The sequence below is a fragment of the Mirounga angustirostris genome, unplaced genomic scaffold (assembly GCF_029215605.1).
Source record: "Mirounga angustirostris isolate CCGP_5_RB_7025 unplaced genomic scaffold, mMirAng1.0.hap1 SCAF_5, whole genome shotgun sequence".
Classification (NCBI taxonomy): Eukaryota; Metazoa; Chordata; class Mammalia; order Carnivora; family Phocidae; genus Mirounga; species Mirounga angustirostris.
In genome coordinates this window covers 158,603,349-158,626,928 of record NW_026991713.1, presented here as the reverse complement: position 1 = coordinate 158,626,928, position 23,580 = coordinate 158,603,349, and the positions used below count along the sequence as shown (strand labels likewise).

The 23,580-nt window shown below is 48.7% G+C and overlaps 1 protein-coding gene across 2 annotated transcripts in view; it reads right to left on the bottom strand.

Annotated features, from left to right (window-relative positions):
- Positions 1–23,580, bottom strand: part of PRKCB (protein kinase C beta) — a 326,799-nt gene that overhangs the window by 131,639 nt on the left and 171,580 nt on the right. For both annotated transcript variants that reach the window (XM_045875171.3, XM_045875170.3), the window contains exons 4-5: positions 23,406–23,517; positions 22,939–23,067 (exon numbers count right to left, since the gene is read on the bottom strand). In XM_045875171.3, the coding sequence (XP_045731127.1) occupies positions 22,939–23,067; positions 23,406–23,517 (241 nt within the window). The remainder of the gene's footprint in view (positions 1–22,938; positions 23,068–23,405; positions 23,518–23,580) is intronic.

The window sequence follows — 23,580 nt, the reverse complement described above, 5'->3', positions numbered from 1 at the left end:
GACTAGCCTGCTGGATGGTGGGAAACACACGGCCAAGTCACCCCGTCACTCCAGTTTATGCTGTGCCAAACACTGGACAGGAGAGTGAGGCTATCCTAGATCATTCACCCCCAGACAAGCCAACTCAGATCAGAAGAACTTCCCAGCAGACCCACAAAACTGACAAAGTTTGTTGTTTTAAGCCCACTACATTTGGAGTGATTTGTTACACAGTAAAGCTTACTGTTACAATTGCTAATGAGATGCTGGCCATCCATCTCCTCACTAATAGCAACACAGTGGTGGGTTAGGGTACCAGAGATGCAAATCGCAGGGCATTCACCAGAGGATGCGCCAGTCACCTGTCCCACGTAGATGTTAAAGTGAGCTCTGTCAGTAGCATGGGTGTTCTCAAAGTCCAGTAAGCCTCAAGTTTAAAAAAAAAAAAGAGGAAAAAAAAGGATACAATCTAAATGTTTAGATTGCTTTGCCCCTCCAGGCTTCCTCTTCTTTTCTTTCCTTTTTTTAACAAATTGCCCAGTGTAAAGAGTTCTTTTCTTTTTTCCCTCCCAGGAAGTTATTTATTTTTATGGGCTTCTTTCAGGAACCAAAAATCAATTTTGGAATGCAAGTGATACATTTTACTCTTCCAATAATGAAAGCTAGAAAATTAAAGGCCCCAAGGAACAACCCCTCTCTACTAAAATGATGTAGAATGCAGCCCAAATGTTCTTGTGTGAATGTTTTATAAATCATGACTGCTATTTGCTGATGGAAACCTGGAAATCGCTCTTAGAAGACACAGAGCTATTGCTAGGGATGGCTTCACACCGGGTGGGCCCGGAGAAGGCTCACACACCCACAGAAAGGCTCTTCTCAATAACTTGTTCTGTAATTCACAACTCTAGAAAATTGTATGTATCAGGGCACACATCCTGTGTGTGTCTGGGAAACCTGTCCGTTCATTAATTCGGTATATAATTAATGAGTATCTATTATGTGTCCAGACCTGTGGCTGAACAATGAACAAGGACAGACAGAGTTGGTGCCTTCAAAAAGCTTATAGTTTAGGGAAAAGATACAGACGTTAAACAGGTGTCTTAAGTTGGGGTCCCTGTAAACAAAACCCTGCCATGGAGATTGGGGGGCGGGGGCTTCTTGAGGGAGTTTCGTTGGGAAGAGCCCCAGCCAGGAATGCAGGAAGCAGGGTAAAACAGAGGGAAGAGTTTTATGGCAATGCAGATGCAACGGACAGCTCACCCCATCTCTTCCCAGCTCTGTGGTTGGGACTGCCCTTCAGACACGTCCTCGATGGAGGTAGGGGAGGGGCCTTTGTTCTCACTCCCCACTGTATCCAGTCATTGGGCTGCCCCCACAAGTGCGCATAACCTTGAACAATGCGACTCTCTTTAGGGCAATTCCTGGAGAAGGACTGAGCTGTGAGTGGTCAGCAGCCAACACTCCCCACAGCTCGGAGCAGAAGTGCCTCAGCCCTGAACGGGGGACCTGGTAACGCACCACAGTATATACCCACTACACAAGGAATCACTGCAAATGTGATGTGTGTTGTAAGTTCAGAGCTCAAAGCAGGAGGGACCTAACAGGGACTAAGGGTTGGTGTGTGTCACTTTGCTCTTTTCTAAATGGTGTATATAAAAATAAGTCTGCTAAGTGTTCACTGACTCAAAACTCACTAGGCACTTGGCTCTGTGAAGGCCCTGATACACGTTCTCCTTTCATCCTGGGCCACGACCCTGGGAGGTATACGCTCTCTCCACTGGGCAGATAAGGAAGCTGAGACTCAGAGGGTTGACGCACTTGCCTGGAGTCCCACAACTAACAGGTGGCAGAGCTGGGATTCAAATGCTTAGCTAGCTATAGGAGGACAATGCCTATGATCCCTTCTGCACACTTTCTGTCTCCTTTCCCCAGCACCTTGAGCCCTTCCTTCCCCATGCCTTCTTCCACTCACTCAACTAACGTGTCAAACCTTCCTGTAAAAGACCTCTTCTCCAGCAGCCTCTTCCTCTCATAACTCACATTCTCCTAAGAGTTGCCTACACTTCTCTTTCCACTTGCTCTCCTTAACACCAGCTTTTGCTCCCATCATGCCAGTGAACAAGCGCTGTCCAAATCCTGCAGTTAAATGACCACATACAGTGATTCTGTTTCCATTCTTAGCCTCTTCTCTCTACCATTACCAGGTGGCAGCATCTAACGGGCTGGCCACATCCCTTTCTTGAACGCTCTCCTGTCTTGGTTCCTGTGACCCCCCACCCTGCTCTTCTGGTCTACCTTCTTCCTCTAGAAGCACCACTTTTAAGTTCCCCTTCACTGGCTCCTCTTCTTCCACTAACCCCTGAAGTGGCTCTATTTCCTGGGGTCCTGACCATGCTCCTCTTCCAACTCCCCACTCCCTAATACCTCCCTCACATGCCCAACAGTTTCAGCTCCCATTGCTTCACTACTGATACCTGAGTCTCTAGATATATAGATGCATCCACCTACTAGACATAGACACCCATGCAAACCCAGAACCAGCCTATACAAAACCAAGGTCACCACCTTTCCCTCCAAGTAAGCCTCTCTGACTTCTCACCCTGATTGCTTATCATGCTCACTACCTACACATCTTTCCAAGCCACCCATCTCACTTAATCCCTGATTTTCCATCTTCTCCTCGATTCCCCACATCAACTATTCTCATCTGTACATTTCTTTTCATTTCCTTAATTCAAGCATGCATCACCTCCATCCATCCTACTGCGACCCTTCTTTTTAATCACTGCCAGTCATATCTGGATCAGAACATTACCATCTCCGATGGCTCACAGTACTGAATAATGTCCCAAATCCCTAGAATGTGTGAGCAAGGTCTTCCGTGACCTGGCACTCATTGATCTGTCTTCACAACCACATTCTAGAGTCTCAGTACCCCAGAAACCCAATGTCCCTTCACTCATGGGGTCACTTCAGTCCGAGCGCCCACCATTAACCCACGTTTCCACCTACTTAATGTGTCAGATGCGTGGTAGGCACTAGCACATGGTGGCATGAAAAATAAAGTAGGTTCCTGACCTCCATCCAGTGAAGGAGAAAAAGGTAGAAGCAAATAAGCAAAGAAACAACTAATGACAGATACATGTGATATTAATATAAAGAAAGTATTTCGACAAGGGAATGGGATAGAGAGGGCCTGGCCTGCGAGGGGCTTCTTTGGATAAGGCTCAGGGGTGGCCCTTCTGAGAAGGGGACATTTAAGTGGACGCCAGAAGCCAGCCACATGTAGAGCTCAAGGAAGAGCAATCCAGGCTGAGGGAAGAGCAGGTGCAAGAAGGAAGGAAAATCATCTGGTGGGGCAGGGATAAGGACGTCATGCAAAGGGTCAGAGAGAAGATGAGGTTGGAGAGGGAGGCTGAGAGACTGAGAGAAAAACCCAGGTCCCGCAGGCTCCCAGAGCAGTGGGGTGGGGCCTGATTTTAGTCGAAAGCTCTAAGCAGCAGCTTTGGAGTAGCTTAAGAAGGGGAGCGGCAGGGCCCCATTCACATTTTAGAATGGATCTTCCTGGCTGGGTATGAAGAGTGCATTTCAGAGGGTAAAAGCCCATGAAAGCTTCTATTCATCTTTCAAAGGCCAAAACAGACAAAGCCCCTAGCTGAGCCCTAGCAGGGGGGTGGTTCTCCCCCCACACCCCTCCCGAACTAACTCCTGGCCTTGGACTCTGTGAAGCCTTTTGGGATTCCTGGCTCATCAGCAGGCACCCCGCCCCCAGCACTTTCTTTCAAGCTGGGTTATCACTTCACACACACACACCCCCTTTTAGAGTGAGCTCTCTCTTCCTCTCCCTCTCTTAGTAGGTTGTGAAATACTCTGTGTGTAAAGGGTCACACTCCTTCATAAAGCCCTCACGGCGTCTGGCACATGGCCTCCCACATGGGAGAGACTCAAAGAACCATGGAAGAAGGAAGGAAGGAAGGAAGGAAGGAAGGAAGGAAGGAAGGAAGGAAGGAAGGAAGGAAGTCTAAAAGGGAATATCTTTGTGTTCCCCAGGCACACTGTGCATTAAGAGCCTTGGTTTAGAATCCATCGCATCCATATTTTAATTCAAGTCCCACTACCCACTAGCTGTGGGACTTTGGGCAAGTAAATCCACCTCTCTGAGGTGCATTTTCCTCTGCTGTAAAATCAGAATAACAGTGTATATGGGATAGGTGTTTTTTTTCACAGAACTGTCTCAGGGAACTAAGGAGACCAAAGAAACACCAGTGTCCCTTTCCCTTCCCAAGAGTATACCTGCTGGGGAAGGACAGGGTCCACACAATGCAAAACATGGACCTGCAACTATATGACACCTGTCAGCGAGGTTCTGTCTTGTTTAAGTTTTTGTTTTTGAAGAACATGTGTTGAGTGCTGACCATAAGCACCATTACAACCATCATCCCATTTTATCTGCTACGAACGTTTGGGGAAAGCCCCATCAAACGTGCTCCTGGGTGAGGGCTGAGTCTGGTCCTTGCCAATGTGCCTTGGGCCCAAGATCCACCAATAGCCAGGCCATGGAAATAGGCCTTTTGAGTTCACTCTCAGACCCCAAGCCCCAGTCAACAACTCCTTCCCTGGAGACACTTCCTCTGTGGCACCCCTACTAACTGAAGCCTGGGGACAAAGACATCTCAAGCTCAGGATCTGCCTTTACCCATCATTCCTACCTAGAAGAACCTGTAGGCCACAAGCCCCATGAGCTGTGTCTTGAATTAATGACAGACAGAGATAGTGATGAGCCTGGGGGCTTCTTTGGATAAGTTTGGGGGAGGACAGAGTCAGCACAATCTGAAACATGGACTTGCAACTCCATCTGATGCCAGGAAGCATCAATGAGGAGTCTGAGGCCAGGGAGGACCACATGGGGAGATGGAAGGAAGGAAGCCATGCATCTGTTGCAAAGCTGAAGAAAAGCATACTCATCCCTCAGTTGAAATCAATGTTTCAATTCCTAAACCCTCAATTTGGCACAGTGGGTGGCTAAGGGCCTGGGCTTTAGATTCCCAACAGACCTGGGATCAAACTTCAGCTCTACCACTTATTAGCCAGACCTTGGACAAGTCAGGGAAGCTCCCTGAGCATCAGTTTCCCCATCTGTAAATGGAGATAACATGTATTCAACACAGGTAAAGAGTCAGCGCTGTGCCTGGCATTCAGGAGACCCTTGTTTCTGTGCATTTTATATTCACGGAGAGGGAGAGACTTGAATGATTTTTGCCAAGGGAACCGCATGCACACGCCCCTGCAAAACCAGCAGAAATATGCAGAATGATGCCACCGAGCATCCTTTGCATCCGCTAGATCTGTGAATATGTCCCCGTGTCTTTCTCCACTAACCATTTCATAATCTCCTGCAGTGCGGTTCACTTTTCTTTTCTCATTTCAAAAGGCCTTCTTGGATTGGGATTTCTCAAGCTACAGGTGAAGACAGTGGGTCAGATTGGAAGAAGAAATAAAATCAAAGGATCATTGATCTTCAACTCGGGGGGCAGGCTCTTAGCTCTTTTTCCACATCCCCCTGGAGGCTCATTCTGTGAGCCAAGCCAGGCACCCAACAAAGACCACAGACACTGGCGTGAGAGCCCCAATCCAGCCATCCGTGGCTGCCTCCATAGGGGGAGGAAGAACAGACAATAACAGTCAGTTACCCACCATTTCCCTCCTTCCCCGGCACGTCTCAGAACCCAGCAGGCAGCTGATGATAAGTCAGTGGCATCTGACAGCCCATGGAAAGCTCCCTGTCTCTCGAGCTTCCAATCACCAGGTGTCTGAAGAGGCTGCAGAAGCAGTCAGCTTCTGCTCTCATTAAGAGCCCTTTGGTGGGCAGAAGAGATGATTGTTCCAGGAACTGTCAAGTTCATCAGCCGACGGATGAGGAGGGGGGCAGAAACCCCCAGAGCTCTGACCTCCTGACCCATGCCCATACCGGCTCCTCATTTGCATCTCATTTGCATGGCATACTTAACAGGACTCCAGCTTCCACGCAGAGAAATCATTCCCTCATGCGCAGCGAGGCTCTGCCACCACGTTTGTGCAAATGATCCTGCGGGAGGGGAGCCCGCAAAGCCAGTCTGCACAACAGTATCTGCCCTCCAGGAAAACAAGACCTCAATCAGACCACGGTGATGAGGACAGATGTAGACGGCACTATTCCGGGATGCATGACCAACTAAATAAAGCCGTGGTTACCTCATGCGCAAGGCCAGACAGAGGGAAAATTCCAAATGTTTTCAAGAGACTGTGTTAGAACGATTCAGGCTAATTGCATGCAAGTCTTGTACTATGAATGTCAAACTGCTCCAGCATCACATAAATGAGCTGTCAGCAGCTTGGTCAGAGTTCCCACGGAAAAGAACCTGTTCCTTCTCTCAGAACAGGTGCTGTTTTGTTTGACTGATACACCACCCCCCTCCTTGGCAACAGTTCTCCATTTTATTTATGGGATCCAAAAGCCACAGGGCCCCCCATCCCCGGAGGATTATAGCATTGTCTCTCAGTGTAATGTGGGTGCTAAGATCTCTATGTTAAGGCAGACTTGGGTTCCAATCCCAGCTCTGGCACTGACTAGGCTGTGTGACCTTAGCCAAGTCACTTAACCTTTCTGACCTTCAATCTCCTCCTCTATGGAAATGGGGACAATATTAGTCTATCTTAGAGGGATGAAATGATGTCATGTCTGTAAAAGTACCTGATAACAACACCTGGTATCTCTCACAAAATACAAAGTCAAGAGATGCTGCCTAGACTTGAGAAAACAAGAAATGGAGTTGTATATACATATATATATATATATATATATACGTAACTTAAAGGAGTTATGAGAATTACTGGAGTCACAATAATGGATTCCCATTGCACTAAGTGTAAAAGACAAATTCCTTACAGTGGGTTACAAGGCCGTTGACAGCAGCCTCCCTGTTCCCTCTGGCCCCCTCTTTTGCTCCCCTCCCTTTGCCTCACTCCACCCAGACACTTGAAGCTCTTTGCTATTTCCTCAAGCATGGTGAGCACACTCATGCCACAGGATCTTTGCACTGGTTGTTGCTCTTCCTGGAATGCTTTTCTGCCAGGCGACTGCATGGCTCTTTCTTTCATCTCCTTCAAAAGTCTCTTCTCAAATGTCCCCATCTCAGTGACTCTTTCCTTGCCACCATATCTAAATTTGCAAACCCGATCCCCTCCCTCATACTCCCCACCCTCCTTTTCTGCTTTATTTTTCTCTTTAGCACTTACCATCTGGCATATTGTATATTTTACTTATTTGCCTATTGTCTGTCTCACACACTACCACAGAGATCTAAGCACAGCCTGCAGACCAAATCTGGCCCACCGCCTGCTTTTGCAAATAAAGTTTTATCAGAACACACCCTCACCCATTAATTTATATACTGTGGCTGCTCTCATGCCACCATGATGGAGTCGCATAGTTTTGATGGTGACCATATGGCTCCAGAGTCTATCTGGTCCTTGACAGGACAAGCTTGTGGACCTCTGCACTAGAATATGAGCCCCATAAGGGCAGGACTTTGTCTTGCTCTCCGACAAGTCCCCATGAGTCGGTCCAGTGCCTGACATCTACAAGATGCCCCATGACAATGTCTTTTTGCTGAATGAGGTCAATTAAACATGGCAGGACACCTGTGCTGCAGGTAAGGCGTGGAGGGGGACCAGAGGGACAGTGTCAGAGAGCTAAATCCTGCTCAGAAAGTCAGAGCCATGAAGCACTGAAACGAAACCATGACAAGGCATGTCATTAGAATATAAAGTACCAGGAAAAAGAATTTAAAATGGTGGTTCTCAAGTGTGGTCCCCTAGAACGAGGACACACATTGGCAGCCCCTGGGAACGTGTTAGAAATTCAAATTCTCAGGTGTACCCCAGACCTACTGGCTCAGAAACTCTGTGGTGGGACACTGTCCAGGTGATTCTGACATAAGTTCAAGTTTGAGACACACAGCTCTCAAGAGCAGAACTAGGGTTGGGGCAGGGGACGTTGCTTTACAGCGTAAGCTCTTCAGTGCACACTGGGTTTTTAAACTCTAGTTTAAAATGTATTAATCAGGGGCGCCTGGGTGGCTCAGTCAGTTAAGTGCCTGCCTTCGGCTCAGGTCATGATCCTGGAGTCTTGGGATTGAGCCCCACTTTGGGCTCCCTGCTCAGCAGGGAGCCTGCTTCTCCCTCTTCCTCTGCCCCTCCCCCTGCTCATGCTCTCTCTCTATCTATCAAATAAATAAATTAATTAAAATCTTTTAAAAAAATAATAAATAAATTATATGAATCATAGCTTTTTATTTTCTGCATCTTTGATGCTTTGACATCTGGGGCTTGCTGACCCTTTCCAGGGCTAGCCAATTCCTAGAAATAGCAACTGCACCTTTCATAAGCAAACCAACCAATCCTCAGCTCACAGCCCACTATGACTATCTCCTTTATGAAGCCCTCATACTCCAGGCCACTAATTCCCTGCAAGGACCACCCCCAGAGACAGTGCTTACACCCCAGAGCCTGCTATTTCTCACAGTAGCCAGTCCTCAGCCTGCTTACCCTGCCTCACCTGTTCCTTCCCATGGAAAAGAGAGAAAGGCTCCTGCCCACATCTCCCCCTCCCACTCCCCCTTGGTACTCCTCTGCGTGGCCTTGCGTGGGGTGCCATGCTGTGCGTCCTCCTCTTGGGAACCACGGATAACAAACTACCCTTTCAATGACAACCTGAATACTAATAAAATCTACATTTTAAAACAAAACAGAAACAGAAAGATGGGGGGGGCGGGGAAATGACCCAGTCCTAATACAAAGAACAGTGTCAACAAAGCGACATCCAGAAGACAATTGGCACAAGAGTGACGGGATAGAAAAAGCTCTCCACACAGCCCTAGAGCAAAGGGCCACATGCAAGAAGATGAAATGCATCCGGCCCAATCTTGCGTCTGGAAAAAACCAAAAACCTGCCCAAGGACACGGGGGACGTAGGCTAAGCAGCACCTGGTGCAGTAGGCGTGAGAGGTTTGATGGGCTGCAAACCCATGATAAATCAGCAGTGTGAGGTGGCTGGCCTTAGCCCAAACCCCCCAAAAAGAAGAATGTCATCTCAGGATGCGGGAAGAGAATTATGTTGTCTAGAACAGTGTTTTTCAAATGGTGGGTCATGCCACATTTGTCCATGGTCAGTGAAATCAATGGAGAGAGTTGAGGACATTTTTCTTAAAGGATTTCTTAGAAGACGGAAAACAGAAGAGAACAGACTGGAAGGCTGCAGAAGGAAAGAGGCTGCATCAGCGTGCCGAGCCTGGCATAAGCAGAGGGGAGTATTATTTCGTGACAGCTTGGTTTCGGGGGTGAGCGTGCGCCTGTGTTCGGGATGTAAAGCCACAGAGCGGGTCGCAGTCCGAAAAGTGTGAAAGCCCTGGGTTTGGAACAGGCAAGGTGACCACCACTCTTCCTCCGCAGCACCTGGACGATTCTCTTCCCGCGGGGCGGGGGGCTTGATGAGGAAGCGCTTCTGATTGGAGGAGAGCGGTGTGGGAGGAGCTCCGGCTCTCGGGGTGTACAGCTACGTCACGTGACCTTCCTCCAGGGTTGTGGGTTCTGGGTTAGGAATTAGCAAATGGCTGAGGGAGCTGGGGAAGCTGCACCTGGGAACTGAGAGAGTCTGGGGGCACCTAAGAACCATCTGCAAATGAGTCCCAGGCTCTTGGCATACCTGTCCCGGAGGAGCCAGGGAGGAAACAAGGAGAAGCTTCACCAAGTTCATTAATATCCGCTTTGGCAGCTGGCTGGGCGGGGCTTCTTGGAGACCCCCCCCCCCAACTCCACCCCATGCACCTGTGCGGTGGGCCTTCCTCCGGGGTTTCTGACTCCCCCTTCCAGATCTCCCTGTCCCCAGTATCTCCAAGCTTACATAAGATCTAATTCCTCCCATAAATCCCTTGTTCCATGTTCCTCAGAGTGGCTCTTGATTCCCGAAATACCGGGGCTTCGCAAGGCTGGGCATCCACGCTGCTAGGTGGGAAGTGACCATGAAGATCTGCACCCCCCTCCGCCCCGTACGCAAACCCCTTTGTAGCCTGATGTTTCCCAGTGTAACCTGAACACCCCGTGAACACCTTTTTATTTTTAACTGGAAACGGTTTCTCAAGATACTGCTGTGAACTTGATTCTGTCCCTCTCCCTCTCACCTTCTGGATGCCCTCAATTCCAGCCGGCTTGAGCTGACCCAGAGCACTCAGAAAGGGGAACAGGGGGTAGTTAGTGGTTAGGAGCACAGTCCCTGGAATCACACAGCCCGGGGTTTCAATCCTAGATCTGCCACATCCTGGCTGTGCAATTTTAACTTCTCCAACATGCAGCTTCTTCCCTCTGAAAAATGGGGGTAAAACTTCAAAGATTCAAGGTGAACATTACTTGAGATGATCCCCTTAAACACCCAGCATAGGAGCGACCGGGTGGCTCAGTCGGTTAAGCAGCCAACTCTTGGTTTCGGCTCAGGTCATGGTCTCAGGGTCTTGGGATTGAGCCCCACCTCTGGCTCAATGCTCAGGGGGAGTCTGCTTGAGATTCTCTCTCTCCCTCTCCCTCTGCCCCTGGTCTGGCTTGCACATGCATGCATGCATGCACGCACTCTCTCTCTCTCTCAAATAAATAAATAAATCTTAAAATAAAAAACAAAAACACCTGGCATATAGTTAAATACTCAGTAAATGCTGGCTGCATATGTGAGTGGAACAATGTGTCTTTAGGTGACAGATTTACAAATCAGGTGCCCCAAACACCTTAGCTGGGCAGATACCAACTCTCAGGCCATTTTAGGTAGAACAAATATCTTGTAAAAGATTCGACTTCGGTGTTGTAAGTTTTCCAGGATACACTGTGCCAGGGAGGGAGGTAACAAGAGAAATCACAACAGCTGACATGTATCAGGACTGCCTCTGACCAAAGCTCTCTCCACCTGCCCATTATAGGCAGGGTCTCTGAAAAGCTGGGCTTCTCCCCCAGGAAACCACGTCCCGACACGGCCACTTTGGAAGGAAATAAAAAGTCACCAAACAGGAAACTCCAAATTTGGCACATCCAGCAAAGATCAGCAAGGAAACTCAGAAAGGGCTGGGTAAACCATGCCAATCAGAATAACAGCAAATACATAATGGCACCCACAGTATATACCAGGGGGTGTGCTAAATGCTTTGCACACACTGCCCGTGGAATTCTATCAACAACCCTAGGAGGTGAGCACTCCCACCACCCTCCACTTGTCCTCCTGAGCTATCCACGTACTCCTTACCTGCCAGCAGGAAGAGTGGCCGGCATCAAACCACCCAGCCCCGGGCCCTCCCACCGCGGAGGCTCAGAATGAAGGCCTTCTGCCTCTGGCCACCTCTCACCACGGAGGCATGTCGCCCGTCTCTTGGGCAGGTCGTGGCCACGGAAGTCTGCCTCTCTGCGAAAAGACCGGCCACCTTGAAGAAGGGGCATCCTCCCCAGGCTCACAGTCCAGGAAACACTGGCTCTCATGACTCCCCAAGGAGAAAAGCTGGTGAACGGGAGCACTGGGGAAACGGAACCATCTGACGCAAAATCCCCACCAGCACAAGGCCGCAGCTAAGTCCTGCACCTCTGCTTCCTCATCTGTAGAATGGGAAGACATCATGTGCTCACCCATTAAGTGTCAACCTTCCGCCCTCCTCTCTTTCCTCACCCTCTATCCTGTACCAGTGCCGCCTCCTCCAGGAGGCCCTCTGGGATGCCTCCAGCAACATCCTGCTCCCTCCCTCATCAAAACTACAATTGCAAGAAAGATCTGGACCCCGTACAGGCAACAGGCGGAAGGCGAGCAGGTCTTTCCCACGGCCTTGATGCTAACTGCCCTCAGGGAATCACCAGCACTGAACCCCCTCCTGCCTCTCTCTCCCTGGCATGCTGTGTCTCTGTTCTAACACCTTTGTAGCCTTAAACCACATCTTTCCAACGGATGCCCTGATGTGCTGGAATCCGAATGATGGATCCCGGGTGCAAATCCTGCCTCTCCCCACCTGCTGACTGGGTGGCCAGAGGCTCAGACTCTTTAAGGTTCAGTTTCCTCTTTTGTAAAAATGAGGAAAATAAAATTACTCCACTCATAGGGTGGTTGTGGGGACAGAGAACAGTGACCTTGTGTGATGCCCCACAAATACTCCTGGGATCTAAGTCCCACTGCGTTTAGAAAAAAGCCCCAAACCCCTGGAGGCTCACAAGACCTCCCTGCCCACCCCCTGCAGCTTCATCCCCCCGCACTCTGCCCCATCACCAGGCTCCAGCCGGACCACTTCCTGTCAGTCCCCAGAATGCATAAGCTGTCTCTCTCCTCCCCCAGGGCCTTTGTCTGTGCCATCCCTCTGCCTGGCATGCTCTTCCCCTGGATTTTGGGAGCTGGCTCCCTCCTGCTCATCATTCAGCTCTCAACCAAAAGCCATCATCCCTGCTGATGACCCACGGGCCACCCTCAATCACAACACTCTGCTGTTGTTACTCTCTTTATGGCCTTTATTGCTGTCTGAAAGTATTTTTGCAGCTTTACTGTTCCTCTCCAATCATTAGAAAGATTGCAGGGGCCATGAGATAGGGGGCTTGTCTGTCTTCTTCACAACAGTAAACAGTGCCCACCCATAGGAGGCACCCAACGAATATTTGCTGGAGAAGTAGGGGAGCCAGGATTCGAACCCAGGCCTGACTCCAAAGCCCTTTCTCCAAAGCCAGATTATCCTGGCCCGAAATTACTATAGACTTGCAGCAAGTCGGTGAGAAAAGCAGGCAAGAGGCTGGTGACTGGAGAGCCGGGGAGGCCTCCTCCCTCCTGGTGGTGAGAGACAAAGGCAAAGCAGGGAGGGAAGGTTCTGGGTCATTTTCCACAAGTAGCTCACACCAGGCGTTCACGCCTCATGAGGTCTATCCCAGGGCATGCAGGTAAGTTCAGGCCACCGACGGATGGGGATTGCAGCCTTTGAGGTACGCACCAAAGATGCATGACCTCTGAAATGCCACGGCCAAGGTGAGGCTGGATGTCGCAAACCATCCCAGGCAGATGCACCTGTGGCCGCCGAGCAGGAGCCGAGCACGGATAATGCCTGCCATCTAGTGGACGAGACACATTCCCCTGTTTCCCGGTGATTGAGCAAGGCTTATTGAATTTTATTTTTGAGAGAGAGAAAGAGAGAGAGAGCAAGTGGGGGAGGGGAAGAGCAGAGGGAGAGAGAGACTCTTAAGCAGACTCCATGCCCAACATGGAGCCCCATGCAGGGCTCAATCTCACAACCCTGGGATCACAACCTGAATCAAAATCAAGAGTCAGACGCTTAACCAACTGAGCCACCCAGGTGCCCCAAGGGTTATGGAATTTTAAAGTGCATACAGATCACCTGGGATTTCGCTGAAATGCACATTCTAATTTTACAGACCTGGCTGGAACATGAGACCCTGCATTTCTAACCAGCTCCCCAGGTGATGCTGCTGCTGATCCACAGACCACACCTGGGCGCAGCCGGTGCCTTGCAGTTCCTGAAGTGTGAACACCCCCAGATGCAACTCCAGGCCTGGGGCCCCGGAACCTGAGTAGGGAGATGCTCTTAACAAGGGCTGCAAGGAGGCGTCCAAGGGCCGACGCCACGAAGGCCAGAGAATAGGCCCAGCCCGCAGGGTTGAATGCTACACAAGATGCATGCCAGTGACTGTGAAAACCCAGAAACGCCTGGGCTGGGCTCTGCCAAAGCTGAGCCCCACCCAGCAGTCCTCCCCAAAGCCTCTGGTATCAGCCACTTAATTTCACTGCTATTGTCGCTGGAGAATTTCATTTGAATTCATTTTTCCTATTCAGAGATTCTTCTGCTTTTATTTTATGTTTGAAGAATTACTAAAGCGGTTATGTTTATTGTGACCAGAGAAACAGTTCGTAAGACATATACAGAGCCCCCTTCCCCGCCCCAGTCTCTCTCCGTTCCCACTTCCCGATCCTTCTGCGATCCCGATGTTTACAGCCTAGTTTGTACCCTTCCACACCTTCCTTCCCACCCTTACAAAAATACACAAACATCACTTCACACATAGGAAGTATCTGTTGCAGCTGCTTATTTCTTCGAAATGAGATCATACTAAATATATTTTTATGCAATTTAATCCTCTCACTTAGTAATACATCAAAGATGTTCCATCGGGTCAAGCATTGGCAAATGTTTCTGGTAAGGGCCAGAAAGTAAACATTTTAGGTTTTGCAGACCACATGGGCTCTGCCACAGCCACTCAGTGAACTTACTATTGTATCCCAAGTGGCCATAGTCGATAGGTAAATGAATGGTGTAGCTGTGTTCCAATAAAACTTTATTTACAAAAACAGGCAGAGGGCCAGATTTGGCCTCCCAGGCCATAGCTTGCCAACCCTGCTCCAGGTCAACAGCTGTAGCTCTAACCTAATTTTAATTATTAATTAACTTATTTTTAATTATTTAGAATGTTGAATAAAAGTATAATATGAAGTATAATATACTATAGAAAAGCATATAAATCACTAATTGTACAGTTTGTGGAAAACATGTGTGTTATTAGATCCCAGATTAAAAAAACGTAATACAACCAGCTCCACAGAAGCCCCACGCACCCATTTTAATTCACCCATTTAATTCAACAACCGCATGTGATGGAGGGATTTGTGGGCACGGAGTGTCTTGAAAAAGGTTTTGACAGGGAGTGGACTTTAGCCTGACAAGCATGAGATTCCTTGTGGCTAGCAGAAGGAAGAAAGGTGTGGAAAGATCCCAAGGATCCCCAGACACTGGCAAGGTTGTCATGTTCAGACAGGCAAAGAGACAAAATGGAGGGGTCCTAATTAGGCTGATTCTAATTCTTTGCCACCACAAACACAGTATCGATACACATGCTTGTTCTGGACTTCGTCTCCTTGCGTGCTGGTGTTTTATTTCAGTAAGACAGAAATGGGAAATCTGAAAATCCAGGTGTGCAGGTATATACACGTTTTAACAGATGTCACCGGACCACTTCCTGAAAGGCAGTGACAAGTCACAGTCCTGCAGGTCTTGGTGGTGCCCCTCTGGGATACAATTCAGCAGACATTAAGGGACAGTAACTGAGCACCCAGCTTATCCTGAGGTTTGGGGGGCCTCGGACAGTGGTCTGGGCTCCATCATTCTGATGAGAGTAAACATTCAGGGAAGAGGACGAGGAACACTGAGTAGAAAGAGCCTGGCCCCCTCCGTCTCAAAACAACTCTGTCTTCTTCTTTTTTTTTTTTTTTAAGATTTTATTCATTTATTCATGAGAGACAGAGAGAGAGAGAGAGAGGCAGAGGGAGAAGCAGGCTCCCAAGGAGCAGGGAGCCCGATGCGGGACTCGATCTCAGGACGCTGGGATCATGACCTGAGCCGAAGGCAGACGCTTAACCATCTGAGCCACCCAGGCGCCCACAACTCTGTCTTCTTGAGTGTCCAGGACACCCAATTACCACCTCACGAGCCACAGGTTTCAAAGGAAGGGTGGCCAAGGATCCGCCGACCTCACCGGTGTGCAAACAACTATCTAAGTTGCACTGAGAAAAACAGAGCTGCACAGATGGGGATATGATTTAACTCAACTTCTTTGCTACCAAACAATGCAGAGCAACAGAACAGAGGTGTCTTGCGAGTTTGTTTTAAGGAAATTGGCTTTCCGGGACACAATGACGTGTTTTCAACAAACCTATTTTGCTGTGTTACAGTTTCTCCAGACAAAAAAATCCAACAAGGCTTAAGTACGATGTAGTCTAAGGGATCATAGGTGCCATGGTGCCCCATTCCCGCAGCTCCCGGGTGGGTGTGGGGCAAGCATGTCTGTCCACACCAGGCATTCTTCTGAGCATAGATGGTGTTCACGGCTGTTACCAGACCCTCAGTGGCGGCTGTGATATCAAAAGAGAGGATTAACTTGATGCATTTGTCAAAATTCAGCCATTGTACGCTGCAGATGTCTATGCTTCCCTGTTTGCAAATTTCACCTCAAACGTAAAAAAAAAAAAAAAAAAAATACACCTGTAAATTACTGTTGTATTCTAGTTGATGATGTATGTGCTTAAGTGTTTAGGGGGGAACTGAACTGATGGCTTCAATTTGCTTTGAAATGTATCAAAAATAAGACAGATTGATGGATGGTTACTGATCAAGCAAGTGTAGACTGTTAATGGCAGGTTCTAGGTGGTGAACAAACGGTGTTCACTATAAAATTCTTTCGGCTGTGCTGTATGTTGGACATTTCTCATAATAGGTCATTTGGGGGAAAAATACTAACTGGTAATGTGTAAGGGAGGGGGAAATCCGCAAAAACTGGATCCTATCCCTGTTCCATGATGTGTGGCTTTGAGAAGTGACCTCCTTTCTTGGGCCTCAGTGACTCGGCTGTTTCGTAGGGGTAAGGGAGAGGGGGCTGAGTTGTACTTTGTGATGCCTTCCAATATGGACAATGATGACGCTGTGGTTTCATTTCATTCTGTAAAACTTGGGCATCTTTGGAAAGAGATCCTTTGGGGAGGAATGGCTTTAAAGGCAGAGACTGCCCCCTAGTGGCCTAATTTATGACCACCTTCTAGTCCTTGCCATTGATGCATGGCTGGGTCATATTTTGAGCTATTATTCCATCTGTATTTTCTTTCCTTACATTTTCCTTTTCCTCCCCTCTTCTCTTTCCCTTTCAAGCAGACAGCCATCTTAGTGAAAGCATGTGCAAGTGCAAAAAGTAGAAATAGCCTCAGGTCATTCTTGCTCTGTGTTCCAAACTCCCAAACCTCAGAGGTTTTAAAGAAGAGATCACATTCATGAAGGGGATTTGTGGGCACAGAGTGTCTTGAGAAAGGTTTTGACAGGGAGTGGACTTTAGCCTGACAAGCATGAGATTCCTTGTGGCTAGCAGAAGGAAGAAAGGTGTGGAAAGATCCCAAGGATCCCCAGACACTGGCAAGGTTGTCATGTTCATCCAGGCAGAGACCTGTCTCATCCCCTGCTGTAACTCAAGGGTCTAGAATATGCTCGGCAAAAAGTAGGAACTCAATATTGTTGAATGAACAATTGAATGACTGGGAGAGGGAGTGAGTGGATTCTAGAGGAGTCTGTACCCTGAATGTAGGGAAAGGAAGCCACACTCAACAACTCAGTCTCCTACACTCCCCCACCCCCCGCCACTTCTTGTCACCTGGCAACACAGTGATCTATGCCTATCTCCCCCAGTAGGCTGTGAGCTCCCTAAGGATGGAGACTAGATCTCATTGGTCATTGGATCCAAGCTGGTACTCAGGCCCTCCCTGAATGAATGAATGAATGAATGAATGAATGAATGAACACCTATGCTTACTGAGCTCATCTCACCTTTCTGCTCTATAACATGCTACCTTTCTCACACTGTAAACACCTAATCCCTCCAAACCAGCCCCACACGTCCCACCTCACTCCTCAGGGTACAGCACACACCCAGGCCCGCCCTCCAGTCTTCAAGTCCTGCCATATTGGTTTTAGAAGATACCCAAGTGGAGTATCAAGGTGAAGGGCCCCCATTGGTTTTCTTATACTCTTTTCCCCTTGTTTGAGTCCCCATGATGGCAAAACCTTCTCTACCCTGACACAGTTCTTTAAATGAGAGTCTTCTGTGAGCCTTCAGCATCCATTTCCTTTCTCCAAAGAGTACTTTCAGAACCTCTTTTGGAATCTGGTGTATAGGTAGATGTGATCTCAACTTTCCCCAACAGCCTGTTGAGGACTTATATCTCTTTGGTGCTCTTCTTTTCATGTGCGAATGTCAGCTCTTGGAAAGGATTAAAATACCACAATATTGGGAGGACCTAAGTCTTCTGGGAGATGCTTCCATAAGAAGGGTTTTGTAGAGCACAATACAATGGTGAGAACACTGGACAGGAGTCCCGAAGAGAAAGATCAAAAAAACTGCTCTTTCTGCTTTTCTTTCCAAACAGTCCCAATTTTTGTGAGATCCAGTTATGGATACAGATATGGATATGGTTAAGGATTTGCAGATGGCTGTAATATAGGTGGGGATGTAAACAATGGGATGCCAGTTGTTATGTTAATAGAGAGATACTAAATTGAAAGGGGGCTCATATGTGTAAGGACACCGGCTTTATCAACTCTAGGAGTACTGTCCAACTTTCCTGTGGGCCTCTGACATTACACGGCCTGCTCCCATGATAACACTCGGCATCATGAGCTCCACATGGTTTCCTATTACTCTGCAAGTCCCACTGCTCTGGGTCTTTTCTGCATTATCCAGGGAATTGCGGTGGTCATGATTCCAAAGAGTGGGTCCCAGTCTCAGTAATACTTGCTGTTTACCTGGGACCTGGTCCTCAAGAGTTTTTGTAAGGTCTCCTTCCTCTAAGAATAAGCGTGTAAAAGGACTTATCTGCAGAACTCCAACTCCTCACTTCAGGAAGTGCTGATTAAGGAGGTCATCTGGGCAGTCCTGGTATCCATCAGGACCCTCACACATCCACTGATGCCACAAATATTTAGTGATGTCCATCATACGAGGTGCTGGGGAGAGTATGAGCCAAAGCAGACACCGTCCTGCTCTCATGGAGCTTCAAGCCCAGTGGGAGATAGAGACATAATCAACCCACCATAAAACCATAACTGACACAAGCTCAAGTTCAGAAACCATGAGCATCTAGTAGGGCGGGAAGCTAGGGGAAGCTTCCCTGATAGTGAAGGTGAGCTGAGGCCTACAAAGAAGGGGAAGAATGACCTGTGGGAAGAAGACAAGAGGGCAAAGATGAGCATTCCAGACTAAGGGAACAGAAGGTACAGAGGTCCAAAGGTGGGGGGCAGCCTGGGCAGGATGAAGGGTTAAAAGAAAAGCAGAAGAGAGAGAGAATTGAGAATGAGGCCGCGACATTAAATTTATCTGTCTGAAGGGCAATGAGAAACCACTGATGGGTTTTTAAAAGAAGGGGAACTGATTGGATTTCCATTCTGATCTTGACTTGCAAGATCCCTGACAGTAGATATAAAGCCTGGGTTTCAGGAGCCAAGGGCGATGAGGAAACCTTCAGATCTTCCAGAAGCAGCTGTAACCTGCTCTGGAGATATTGGGATCTCCAAAGAGCATGAGACAGTCAGAGCAAGTGGCAAAGTGTCGTGGACTGGTGAGTGGAGAGTCCTAACACCGAACGTGCCTCTATGGTCTTGATGAAGTGAGGTGATCTGGCCTAGTGTTGCTGGGGAGGGCTCTCTCCTCTCTGATCCACCTGTCTGAGATCAAGCAGGAGGGCCTGGAGTCCCAACCACGAAACCAGAAGGATGCTTGGGAGACTGGAGGGACATCCAGGTGTCCAAGACCCTCCACACTGGCCCCATGCCCCCACCCCCAAGCTGCTGTGAGTGTTGGCTGTCAAGGGCTCACAGTTGCCCGATGTCCAGACAATCGCCGTGGGCCACACAGAAGCCACCTAGCCTGGGAGGTAACACCACCCTCCCACCTCCCACCCCAGCAGCCTGCAGCAAAGACCGACTGTCCAGTAAGCTCAGGCTGCTATGACAAAACACCAGAGACTAGGTGACTTAAACAACATTTATTTCTCAGAGTTCTGGAAGCTGGGAAGTCCCATATCAGATTCCTGGTGAAAGCCCTCTTCCTGGCTTATAGACAGCCACCTTCTTGCTGTACCCCCATATGGTGCAGAGAGGGAAATCTGTTTCTCTTCCTCTTCTTATAAAGCCACTCGTCTTATCAGAGAACCTCACCAGTATGACTTCAGCGACCCCTAATTATCTCTGGAGGGCCCCATCTCCAAATACTGTCCCATTGGGCTAGAACTTCAACATAGGAATGGTTGGGGTGGGGGAGGGGGAGACAGTGCAGTCCACAGCACTGTCCGACCCTGACAGGCCAGCTCCCTGCAGGAGGGAGGATCAGGCCGAAGCTAGTCTTCCAGGGAGACTGTTCTCTTGCTTAGCTTTTCTTGCTCTGCCCTTGCTCCTCTTCTCCCACGAGCAGCCCCAATAAATCACTTTGAACAAAAATCTCCATCTCGGCTCTATTTTTAGAGAACTGCGGTCAGAGCATCAGGTTCTTCTACCATCAAGCAAGCAACAAGCCCACGCCCCGGACTGACTGCACCGGGCATGGAGAAGGGGGCCACCATTACCTGCCATTGGGAGACCCAGCTACTCACCCCCACTCTGATACCGGACAAGTTGTCCAGCCTCGCTGAGTCTTGGGCTCCTCTTCCATAGGACGGCAACAACACTGCCTCTCCACTGAATGGCCCAGTATCAAAGCGCTTGGAAAACCACAACTATGAAAACTTCGGTTTTCTCAGAACCACACCATGCTCTCAGAATCCTGAGCATGCAGATATGCTGCCCCTAACTCTAAGGGAGCCCCAAATTGCCTCCCTTTCCCTTGTTATGGGTTGAATTTTGTCCCCCAAAGAAGATATATTCATGTCCCAACCCCAGTACCCAGGAATGTGACCTTATTTGGAAATGAGAGCTTTGTGAATGTGATTAAGTTGAGGTCATACTAGATTAGAGAAGCTATAATCCAATGACTGGTGTCCTTATAAGAAGATGAAACTTGGACACAGAGACACACAGGGAAGAATGCCATGTGATGATGAAGGCAGAGACCGGGATCCACAAGCCAAGGAACACCAAAGATTGATGGAAACTACCAGAAGCTAAGAGCGAGGCATGGAACAAACTCTCCCTCAGAGCATTCCAGAGCAAACCAACTCTGCTGACACTTTCATTTCAGACTCCTAGCCTCCAGAAGAGTTACAAAATAAATTCCTGCTATTTCAAGCTGCCCAGTTTGTGGCATTTTGGTACAGCAGGGAGATTATATACCCCCGGTTCATAGGCACATAGTGGGATTGCCAGAGAATCATCAGGTTGTGATCAAGATATGGCCGAGCAAACCTTCGAGTAAGGAGGAAGACTCTGACCTTGAATTTGAAGAGATGCTGTATTGTACCACATCAGAAAAAGACTCCCCAAGAAATGCCCATAAGAGGTAACCTAGCTAAACCACAAAGGAAATAAATAAGGTGGGGGAAGGGGGACCAAGCTAAAAAGTAACCTAGTATATCATACTAGAGAGTCTAACAGACCTAGGTGATGAAATGTGTGGCTTTCTAAGCCTATTTCCTGATGAGTAGAATGATAATACTACTAGTTAGCGCATTAGAGTTGCTCGAAATATTTAAACAAGATATTGCCTATAAGTGCTTTGCATGGTGATTGACACATTTTTTAAAAACTCCGACGTTAGCTATTGCTTTATTATTGTTTTGTTGCTAACGGTGTAAGTTCTTAGAAGCCTAACTTCTCTGTGCCTTAGCATCTTCATTCATAAATCAAGCATAACAGATATTTCACAAGGTTGTTGTGAGGATGAAAGAGATAACGTGGGAGGCTTTTTCACTGAAATATAATTGGCATATAACCCAGTGTACCTTTATGGGCAATGTGTTGATTTGACACATTTATATATTGCAATATGATTACTGCCATAGCGTCAGCTAACACCTCTATCAAATCACATAATTATTATTTTTTTTTTGGTGGGAACAATGGATGGATGGACTTTGAGGGTGTTATACTAAGTAAGGTCCTGTATACAATGGGTGGGTTCCATCAATGTCGGATGCCCCCGTAACAGACCTGAGCCAGCACAGTTCCTAGAGACGGACAGTAGAGGGCAGCAGGGTCTCATTTTTGCCCCACTCCAGCTCCAGGAAGCTAAGACAGTACGGACAGGAAAACCTCCTCTAGAACCAGTGACTGCCTGCTTCTCTCTGGGGAGCCCCCAAACATCCCGATGGGAAGAAGTCAGCCGCTTGCCTTCCTTTTAGAGAAAAGAGCAATTCAATGGGATGCATATTTCCAAAGAGCCCACTGGGTATCCCGAACCTCAGTTTAAAACAAGGATTGTATTTTACAGGGATATTTTTCGACTTTTATATGGTGTAAGTGAAGCTCCTCCCTGCATAGGGCTCAACACATCAGAGATGCCGAACCAAACTGGAGCCTCAGAAGTAGACCAAGTTTTGCAAAATCAATCCCTTCTGTGATCAGTTTCCTAAGTTACCAAGTCATAAAACCTAGTTTATACTGACTGATTCATTATAAAGTCTATGGTTTGTGTCACAAGCATTTGAGAAGAGAATTCCTCCAAAGTTTTAGTCCCGTTCTTGTCTGGTTCAGTGTGGGTTTTACGGTAGCTTTATGGCTGAGTATCTACCAGTCCAGCAAAGCCAGGTTTCCATTTTGCTGGAGCTTTGCATGTATTTCTTGAATGCTCCATTCCGGAAGCCAAAGACGCCCTGCTCCTCTCTCCCCCTAGTCCTCCTGCACCCCTCCTACCAGCTGTATTATCCCTCCTTCTTATCATTACAAGATACTTCAGAAGTGCAAAAAGTATAGGGAATCCTAGAACAAGGACCCCCGTAGCCACCGTCAGGTTTAAGAAAGAAATTATTTCAAATACGCCAAAAGCCCCCAGTGACGCACACGGCATCCCCACTCCTGCCCAAGTTGTCACAATCCAGAATTTGGTGTTTGTCACCAAGACTATTCCTCCCACTGGGAAAGTCTGCGGAAGCACCAAGCATTCCTTCTTGGTTACCTTAACAAAGGAAATAGAACTGCACACTCCACACCCCGAGCAAGAGTGGGAAAGGGAGAGGGAGAGAAGAGGGAGTGAGGCCTTTCTGAGCCCCAGCCAGCGCAGGTGCCTGCAGCGGGGAGGGACTGTGATGGGGCGGGGGCGGGGGGTTTGGGGGGCAGGGTCACGCAGTCCCCTTCCCGCCCCCCCTGCCCTGCCCATCCCTCCACCAGCTTTCTCTCCCCCAACACACAGGTCGACCCGGGGAGCCGGCGCCGGAGCCCCAGCGCCACCTACCGACGACGATGAGGACTTCCCTCTCGATGTGGGCCTGGATGTAGATACGGCCGCGGCGCTCCGTGTGGTCGGTGCCGCACAGGCTGGGGACGTTCATCACGCAGCGCTTGTGCACGTTCATCATGCAGGCTGCGAGGGCGGAGAGGAGCGCGGTTCAGGCTGGGGCCCTCCAGCCTGGTCTCATCTGAAGGGCTCCTTCAACCCACTCCACCCCCCCACCCCCCACCCCCAGGTCCGGATGGACAGAGGAGGTGGGACTTGTCCGTCCTCCCTGAAGTCTGAGTCCGCACCCTGCATACCCCGAATGGCCAGTTTCAATGCCGCTAGATTTGAGGGGGGGTGAGGCTCATTACTCAGCAACAGACAACCGGCACACCAGCCCACCCGGGACTTGGGAGAACGTGCTGTGGACCTGGACCCCCAACCCACGAGGAAGCAGAGGCCGCCACTGAGCAAATTGTACTTACTGTCACATTTCATCCCCTGGTGGATGAGTCCATACAGCAGTGACCCACAGTGGTCACAAAACGTGGGGCTGGAGTACGTGTGGATCTTAAACTTGTGTTTGCTCCGGGGGTCCTAAGGCCAAGAGAAACAAACAAAAGAGGCCAGTGTCAGTGTGGTGAGCCAAGGACTCAAAGG